At 49.1% G+C, this 9,596-nt stretch overlaps 1 protein-coding gene across 1 annotated transcript; it reads left to right on the top strand.

Moving 5' to 3' along the window:
• The first annotated feature begins 2,674 nt into the window (after positions 1 to 2,674).
• On the top strand, positions 2,675 to 4,144 carry LOC144114658 (uncharacterized). The gene has a single exon (XM_077648541.1). The coding sequence runs from the start codon at positions 2,675 to 2,677 to the stop codon at positions 4,142 to 4,144; it is 1,470 nt and encodes a 489-aa protein (XP_077504667.1).
• Positions 4,145 to 9,596: the final 5,452 nt, after the last annotated feature.

Below are 9,596 nucleotides of genomic sequence, written 5' to 3'. Positions count from 1 at the left end.
AACATTACATTTTTACACACAGTGGTAGCATACTTTAAGATCAGAAAGACGACAAATAAACTGTTTGTTTACCACAGTTGATGCACACCTGGGGCAAAATTAAATCATTGTTTAATGCTAATCTGGTTAAATCTGGAACATTCTGTCTGTCACTAACACTAATAAAACAGAGGCATATTTATCTTCAGGTTTGACCAGGCATGTTTTTGAAACTACAGCTGAACCCGCATATATTGAACTTGCTAAGAAATGCCTAAATATGAGTTCGATATAATGGGTAATTCGACAGAAAAATAACCCTAAATTGGACACACACTCATTGAGATGGCAAATAAATATATTTATATGACAACCAATTACGGCGCGCAGTTCACCAACTAAAAAAAAGTGAATTTATATGTTTCTTTATCATCATTGCCTTCATTACACATTTTTCAATGTTATAGATGTACTCCGAACAGCTCAGACCGCAGGCTTTTATCCGCATGCAACAGCGACGAACCATGCATGTCAAACCACGTAACAATTCGCATCAGTGATGTCATGGTTATCCGCGACGTCAGCAATGATGTCTTCGTCCGAAAGCTCTCCCGCACTCTCAATGTCGTTGTCCATGGAGAAAAAGTCGCCTACGGCTGCCCTATCACAAATAGCAGCAGTAAATTCAGACAACTGGTTCTACAAATCAATCCCCGCGATGGCTTCGTTGAGTTCACCCGACAAAGAAACTGCTCCGTCTTCTCCAGGAAAGCAGAGACCAGAATGCCGGGAACAGCTCTGGACAGTTTCGTCTTTCATATCCTTTCACAGCCCACTCGACATATACGGGGCACCTAAGTGGTCCATTTATAGGTCTCTTCCTGTCCTCAAGTTCTGCAGGAGCGTTCAATCAGATGTTTCCTACAACCAACCTTCCCCACGCAGGTTATCCGTTGGTCCAATGGTTGAAACACCGATGTAGTGTTTGGTGTCAGGAAGCGAAGCGCAATGTCGCTGAAACTACAGCGGTGGGCACAGCCGTTGTCTACGATGAGGCAGACATTGAGATCTAGGTCTACCAGGTCGTCATTCCAGGGTTTCATCCATTTGGCAAAAAGTTTGCAAGTCATCCCCAGGTCATGCATAGTGCGATACATGTTCTCTGCAATTACCTTTTCACTGCAAGGCCATTTTATTCATTATTTTCATGTAACATATATTTCGGCACGTCAGCATATGCTCACACATCTTTTTTGGGGCACTCCTGTTAAGACGAACTTCTGACAAGACGAAAAAATTTTCGTGACCCTTTTAAATTAGTCTTAAAAGCAGTTTACTGTATTTTTATCGCTTAATTCTGTACAGTCTGATATTAACTAAGCTGGAGATTATAAGCATTCCAACATACAGGTACAAATTAATGAAGTGAGAGAACTGTTGCAGGACTGAAGTACTGGCGGGCTTTAATCAGTAAACGAATACTGTGGGGAATTTTATTTTCATTATTGGCTGTGTGATAGAGAACCGCAATGGAATTAAAAGCTCGAATTGAGTTCTAGAATGAAAACGAGGTTTCCGTCTCAGTTTTCGGTCGGGAAGATGTACGTAAAACTGGATCCCAGGTAAATCGCGCTAAGTGCTGTTGGAGCTAGCAAACAGTACAACAATTTCTTGAACTCTTTACAATGTCCATTGGTGCCTGAAATAAAATTCTGCTTTGCTCGCTGCCGCTCCGGCGAGTCCGTGTCGCTGTCTTCCTGAACGCGCGCCGCCTTCTCACTCTGGACGCGCGCGCCGCCGCTGGTGGCGCGCCTGTCGCTCTGGAGTTAGATGCGCACGGTGCCTATAGAGTATGAGTTACAATCGGTCACAAGAGTGAATTGACAAAGTGTGGAAGCTAAGAATGCAGTGAGACAAAAAGATCGTTGGATTGAGCGGGGATTGATCATTTTGAAGCACTGCTCTGCCACTTTAGACAAATGCCGGGAGCAAACTGAGATGCTCCACTACACTGCCAAGCATCCTCGACTAGCATGGTTCCTTCTGCTCACTGACTATTATCGAGCCTTTATCTACTCAGTTAAGGAGATTTCGCACGTCATATAAGGGCACTGACAATAGTTTGTAACCGTAGCAAGCAAACGTGAACCCACAACCATGCGCAAGCATCAAGGAAAGGGTCACGTCCTGGCTTCTGCGACGGCTCAGCAGCACTTCACTCATCAAACAGACAACGTGATTGGAGGGCCTCTGGCTTCTTACGGATTCGGAAACAGTCACTTTTATTTTCAATCCGAAACTTTCTTCTAATGTTGTGCTGTGTTGCTACCCTGTTGCAATTGCTTGCTTTTTTTTCTTGTTTGTATAGGTTTTTGAGCAACCCTGTTTGTACAAATAACCTTCTATTTACGTTTTTGTATCACGGCCGCCCAACACTTAACGTACACACCATTACTTTTTTTAATGGTGACAGTATTGCATACTGCAACCACTACTATAAACACAACCACTTGTGAGTTATAATTGTATCGGTGACCGCTAAAACTGTACGGTGCACGCCAGCCAGTCTGGCAACGTGCTCGGGCACTTCCGGTGAGCGGGCAATAAACGTCAGTTGTTTCATGGCTACCGCACGTGTCGGTCTCATGTATACATGGTGTCAGAAGTGACCAGTTCCCGCGCCAAAAAAAAAAGAATGACGGAGCTTCCGCCCCCAGAGCCGTTACGTTTCGGGGCTAATGTGGCGGACAACTGGACTCGATTCAAGCAACGGGTAGAGCTCTACTTCATCGCCACTGAGTCAACAGAGCCAGGACGACAACGCAGCAACGCCCAGAAAGCCGCCATTTTGCTTCACCTCGCCGGTCAAGAGGCAATAGATGTTTTCAACACCTTCGATCTTACCGCTGAAGACAAGAAGGACTACGACAAGCTAGTGCAAGCTTTTGAAGCCTACTGGCTACCTCAGAGCAATGAGACGTTCGAGCGCTACGTGTTCCGGAACCGCACGCAAGCCGAAGGTGAGCCGTTCGAGCAATTCTATCGAGACCTGCAACTGAAATCCAAGACCTGCAATTTTGACAACCTTCGGGAATCGATGCTGCGAGACCAAATAGTGTACGGCACATCTAGTAAGACGTTGAGGGAAAAGCTTCTAGCCAAAAAGGACTTGACACTCACCACAGCCGTCGAGTGGGCAAAGGCTGAGGAAATCACTGCCGCACAAAGCAAAGTGTGGAGTGAAGACAAAAGCGTCGACGCAGTGGGGGAAGAGAAAAACAAGCATCAGCAGCACAGGAACGACGCGCTGGGTTACGGCAAAGGGAGACACCAAGAAAAGAAATGCGGCTACTGCAACCGCTCGCATAGGCCTCGCGAGTGTCCAGCATATGGGAAAAAATGTGCTAGGTGCGGAAGGCAGAATCATTTCGCAGTTTGCTGCAAAGCAAGAGCAGCGGATGTTAACGAGGTTGCCGAGCGGCCGGACGACGACGACGACTTTACCGTGCTGCACGTATCTACAGCATGCAAGAAAGCGAGCGCTGCTGATGCGCGCGACTGGGAGGTAGCGACTCGTATTTCGGGACGGGAAGTGCGGCTGAAAGTCGACACCGGCGCGCAGGCCAACCTGCTGCCGCGCGGTCTGTTTGAAGCCCTGGGAACCAAGCAGCAGCCAGAGCCAGCCAGGGCTGTACTACGCAGCTACGGCGGGAATGAAATCGTGCACATGGGAAAGGTATGCCTCCCGGTTCGGATTGGCGCCGACACTCGACTAGTGGAATTCTTCGTTGTGAAGAAGGGCCGTCAAGCGATCTTGGGACTGCAGGCTTGTGAGCAGTTTGGTCTTGTCAACAGAATCAGAGCAGTAAAAAAAGATGAGGCTTTGTCCGAGTGCGTTCGCCGGCAGTATCCCAAGTTGTTCACGGGCATCGGAAAACTGAAGCGGGAATACAGCATGACTCTTCAAGATGGCGCCCGTCCAGTCGCCGAGCCAGCGCGGCGGGTACCTCACGCAATTCGATCGCGGCTGAAAGAGGAGCTTGATCGCCTGGAGGCAGCAGGAATCATTGCCAAGGTGCGAGAGCCATCTGACTGGGTAAGCCCACTTGTTATTGCTCGAAAGAATAACGGCCAACTTCGCGTCTGCATGGCCCCAAAAAAGTGAACGAGCCTTTGAAGAGGGAACACTTTCAGCTTCCGCGCAGGGAAGAGATCGAAAGTGAACTGGCAGGAGCGAAATATTTCAGCACGCTTGACGCCAATAGTGGATTCCACCAAATCCCGCTTGATGACATGTCCTCGAGAATTTGCACATTTAGCAGTCCATTTGGTCGTTACCGGTTCCTAAGGCTGCCCTTTGGTATTTCATCGGCTCCAGAGATATTTCAAAGGACAATGACAGAGATTTTCGACGGTCTACCAGGGGTACGCATCTACATCGATGACATTTTGGTTTGGGGTGCCTCATGGGAAGAGCACCAGGAGAGACTGTACAGAGCCTTGGAAACGGCCAGTGCTGCTGGCCTAACTCTTAATTGGGACAAATGTAGGTTCGGAGTGAAACAGATCGACTTCCTTGGAGACAGAATAAGTGAACAAGGCATCAAACCAAACCCAGAACTGGTAGAGTGCCTAGCCCATTGCCAGAAGCCAGCTACGAAAAAGGAAGTCCAGAGGCTACTTGGAGCAGTCAACTATTTCAGCAAGTACTTGCCGAACTTAGCAAGTCAGACAGAATCACTTCGTGGTCTGTTGCGGGAGGACTCTGTCTTTGAATGGACTAGAGCGCACGACATCGAGTGGGCCCGTCTAAACGAAATGCTCACGCAAGCTCCTGTACTTGCTATATTTGATCCATCTTTACCTACAAAGCTGTCCACTGACGCATCCGCCTTTGCATTGGGTGCAGCCCTTTCCCAGCAGCATGGTAGCGACTGGCGGCCTGTAGGCTATGCGTCAAGGGTCCTGACAGAGACCGAGCGCAGATACGCACAGATTGAAAAGGAAGCCCTTGGAATAGTGTTTGGCTGTGAGAAGTTTAATGAGTTTGTCTTGGGCCGAAGAATCACTATAGAGACCGATCACAGTCCATTGATATCTATCTCGAATAAAGGACTCGGAGACATCCCGCCTCGACTTCAAAGGCTCTTCCTGCGACTGCTGAAATACGACTACCTGTTGCAATTTGTTCCTGGGAAGAAACTGGTTATTGCTGACACTCTTTCCAGGATGCAAGGGAAACGCTTGTCAGATAACTTATCAGATGACTTGGAAATACACGCCATAAGTGTCTTGGAGGACCGGGTGAGCAAGATAACAATGGACAAATTGAAAGATGCCACGGCTAGGGACCCGGAGCTGCAGCAAATCATGGCAAAACTGCAGGCGTCACAGTCTTTGAACGGGGAGTGGAAAACGCACACCAGTGAACTGTCAGTGGTGGAAGGTGTGTTGTTGAAAGGTACCAAAGTTGTCATTCCTTCCGAGCTTCGAAAGGAAATGCTTTGTCGGTTGCATCGAGGGCATCTGGGCATAGCGAAATGCACATCACGAGCACGCAGCCTCATGTACTGGCCCAGGATGGCAGCTGAAATAAGAGAAATGGCTGAGCGGTGTCCGACCTGTCAGATACATGCTTACAAACAGCCTGCTGAACCTCTGCTGTTACGGGATACGCCCAGTCGCCCATGGTACAGGGTGGGAGCCGACTTATGCGAGCATGCTGGGAAGCATTACCTTGTTGTGTACGATGCCTACTCTAACTATCCGGAGGTGAAGGAGTTGAACGGCACCACAACTACTGAGGTCATAAACAAACTATCTCGGATATTTGCACGTTATGGCATCCCCCACGAGGTCTGCACTGATGGAGGTCCCCAATTCACAGCCAAGGAATTTAAGGACTTTGCAGTGATGTTTGACTTTGAACACATCATTTCCAGCCCTTATTATCCGAAATCGAATGGACTCGCGGAGAAAGGCGTACAAATAATCAAGAGGCTACTCAAGAAGGCAGGATCATCAAAGGAGGAGTTTTGGCTTGGCCTCCTCAACTATCGTGCGTCTCCGCTGGAAGACGGTGTCTCACCATCCAATTATCTCATGGGTCGCGACAGCAGAACGCCGCTCCCGGACCCCTGCTCGGATTCAGCTCAGCAGCTCTCAAAACCTCGAAAACATAAGCAGGATACGAACAAAGGACAGCAGCTCCCGCCATTACAGCCTGGAGACAGCGTTCGGATTAGGTCTGGAAGCAAGTGGGGCACAAAAGCTATAGTTTTAGATCTTGTGGCCCCCCGATCATACAGAGTAATAACAGAGGATGGAAGCGAATTTAGAAGGAACCGTCAAGACTTGCGAAAAACGAGAGAGATTTGCAACCCAACATCACAACAGCTTCATCTTACAGGACGCAGCGCTGGAGACGTGGAAAGTCGCCCAGTGTTGCAGAGAGCGACAAGACCCCAACAGGCCCTCATGCGTGTTGACACTCCGTTATCCAGTGCAAGATCAACAGCCCCAGCAAGGGAGCTGTGTACACCACCTAGACTACTAAGACCGCCTACAGCATCCTCGCCAGCAGCAGGAGAAAGGGGTTCCGCGGAGTTCGTTCCTCTCACACCCCCTAGACCAGCTGGAGCGTTGGGGGCAACCGAACCAAGCGTGTCGCCCAAGCAACAAACAGGAGAGCGGCCAGCGGTGCAACCTCAAGGGGGAGCAGCAGAGACTGCTACAGAACACACTACATCCTCTGGACCGACTAGAGTGGTTGGTGCAGAACTAAGACGGTCCTCAAGACTCAGAAGGCCTCCCCGCCGGCTGGCCCACCAGGATTAAGGCGCCCCGTCCTGCATATCACCCGCTCCCTATTGTGAATGACTTACTCTGTAGTCACCTTCTCAATGGTTAAAGAAAAGAGGATGTATCGGTGACCGCTAAAACTGTACGGTGCACGCCAGCCAGTCTGGCAACGTGCTCGGGCACTTCCGGTGAGCGGGTAATAAACGGCAGTTGTTTCATGGCTACCGCACGTGTCGGTCTCTTGTATACACAACGGACTTACCTTTTACGAAGTGGGCGCCGCAAACACGTATGCCCGTCCTTTCGGTGTTGAGATCGGCACGTTTTATACGAGCCAGCCACACCTCCCGTCGCTTCGCGCATAAAGCTTTCGTACGGTCACCTTGATGCTCGATGACCTTTGGAAGACGAAAAAAGTTTGTGTTTGTTGATTTCGCCCAACAAGTGCGGTTGGAGCATCCAACAACAGCGCAGATAACCATCGCAACGCCGTCGAAGTACACCGTACGCGCGAATTGCATCAAGTGCACCACGGCCGCTGCGACTGCACCAACATGGCGGAACAGTATCCCAGGGTTCCCAGCTACGACGTCAGTGCAAGCCATGTATACAACAAATACACCAATACAGGAATATGCTGGTTTATGGTTTATGGTTTATGGGGGTTTTACGTCCCAAGCGACTCAGGCTATGAGGGACGGCGTAGTGAAGGGCTCCGGAAATTTCGACCACCTGGGGTTCTTTTACGTGCACTGACATCGCACAGCACACGGGCCTCTAGAATTTCGCCTCCATCGAATATGCTGGGTGCGCGAGCTGAAAATATGTAAAGTTGTAAAAAAGACTGAGTGTTCCAGCCAAGTGAAACCAACCGAGTAATGTTGTTAGTCGTGTAGCCTGGTCTGCAGCAGAGTTTTCTTTCCCCAAAGTGAATAAGCTAGTAAATACTAATTATCCAACTTTTTAAACATTGGCTTCAGGAATAAAGTGTGATTTCAGTTGTAGATCATTTTGAAAACAGCTGGCTGAATCAAGGTACCGTTTGCGCAGCTTTATTTACCAGTCTTAAAAAAGGCCTGCGAAATACATAAACTACCACGTGACAGCTGCTGGCGTATACCTCTCGCCCACTGCATGTGCAAAGCACCATCGGGGACAGCGTCTCGGAGGAAAGTGGATTTTTTTCTCTCAGGAGCGTATCTTGAGACCCTGAAGTAACGTTGCCATAGCGCGATAGCTTTTGTATGGTTTTGAAGCGAAAGCTTCACTGGGCTAGCTGCAACGCCTTTCGCGTACGCCGGAGTTTGACCTTCAGCCGACCTTCAGGCCAACCACGTTTATCCCTTCCTTACGGCGCGGTTCGGGGGTCCACCCATATAAGTGGGACATTTACTGCGCCATTTTCTTTCCTCAAAACTGGTTCGGGTGTCCACCGATATATGTGAGACAGTTAATAATAATAATAATAATTACTGCGCCGTTTCCGTTCCACAAAGCCAGTTTAAAAAAAAACAATCTTCAATTTTCTTCGAAAGCAAAGGAAAGGCGCTTAACTGGCCCCCTGGGACAGCGGACACCTCAGTAGCACTTTCAGGTACATCGTGGTGGTGAGAGAGAGTTATGGGCTGCAGGCATTAGCGCTGACAAAAAATCGCAGGATTGCACTTAAGTCTGCTTGTGAGCGGAAATGCGAAAGCCTTTCCGTGTCTGCTTTCTCCCTCCATTTTTCTTTTTTCCCCTGCAATTTTGTGTTTCTTTTGGCTTTTTACGCGACAGCCTATACAGATCGTTCAGTCGAAAAGCGGTCGGCGTCGTAGTAGTAGTATAGTTGGCACCGCGTGTCGGAACGGGTGTCCACCGAAATATGTGAGACAGGCGTCATTATAAGTCAGGAGGATAGTGAGAAACGGGAAACACTGAAACCTTGTGTTGTAGATCAAATCCTGCAAATGCCCCCCCCCCCCCACCCCTCTAGGTAAAAGTTTGTTAATGGTATCCTGCTTTCTAACGCTTTCATCTGGTCCCAGAAGGAAACCGTCTGGTTTGTTGGTAGTTGAAATGGTCTCTGTAGTGCCCCAAATGGTGTCTTGCTTGGATCTGCTGGTCCAAGGAAGCCTTCTGGTTTTGAGCTGGGGTCTACTGGTCCCAGAAGGGAGACAATTCTGGTTTGCTGCTTGTTGATGGGGCCTTCACTCAATTGTAAATAAACGATTTCATGGACAGATGTGTTGCTTCATTGTATAGAATCGTCGGAGATTATGAGCGTCAAGATGGCATGCATGCTACAGGTTCGCAAGCGGGGACAAAAACTGGTTTGTGCGTTAATTGGGGCGCCTTCAACCAATGCGACTGCAGTTGCGAGGTCCTACGGCACGCATTACAACCTGCTCTTTTCGCCGTAGTGGCTGCGTTTCGATGGCGGCGCAACGCAGAGAGTCAGTGCACGTTAAATAAACCCAGGTGGTTAAAATCATTCCGAAACCTTCCACTACGGCGTCCTTCATCTCCTGGGCAGCGTCTCGAAATGTGCACGCACAAAACGCGCTTCAGTCCAGCTATGCAATGCAAACTGGGCTTGTACGTAAAGCAGCACATTTCACGGGAATAATGATGCGAGCTGACGAAACATTATTTTATGGTAAAGATTCATTCTCGCAGAAAACGCGCGATAAGCGAAACGGGATCATTTTTCGCCTCAGTCGCAAAAATTTAGCCTACGCGATGCGCTCATTTCGGCTGCGCGCCTTACCGCGCCTCTGCCGTCAGCGTCGCCACACGGCATCGGCGCGCTACGGGGCCATGCTTCCCCGGCCGGT

The sequence above is a fragment of the Amblyomma americanum genome, chromosome 1, assembly GCF_052857255.1.
Source record: "Amblyomma americanum isolate KBUSLIRL-KWMA chromosome 1, ASM5285725v1, whole genome shotgun sequence".
NCBI lineage: Eukaryota > Metazoa > Arthropoda > Arachnida > Ixodida > Ixodidae > Amblyomma > Amblyomma americanum.
This window is presented reverse-complemented; position numbering and strand designations above follow the sequence as displayed.

Excerpts from the sequence above, each read along its gene's own strand:
- LOC144114658 (XM_077648541.1), top strand. The coding sequence starts at position 2,675 with ATGACGGAGCTTCCGCCCCCAGAGCCGTTACGTTTCGGGGCTAATGTG.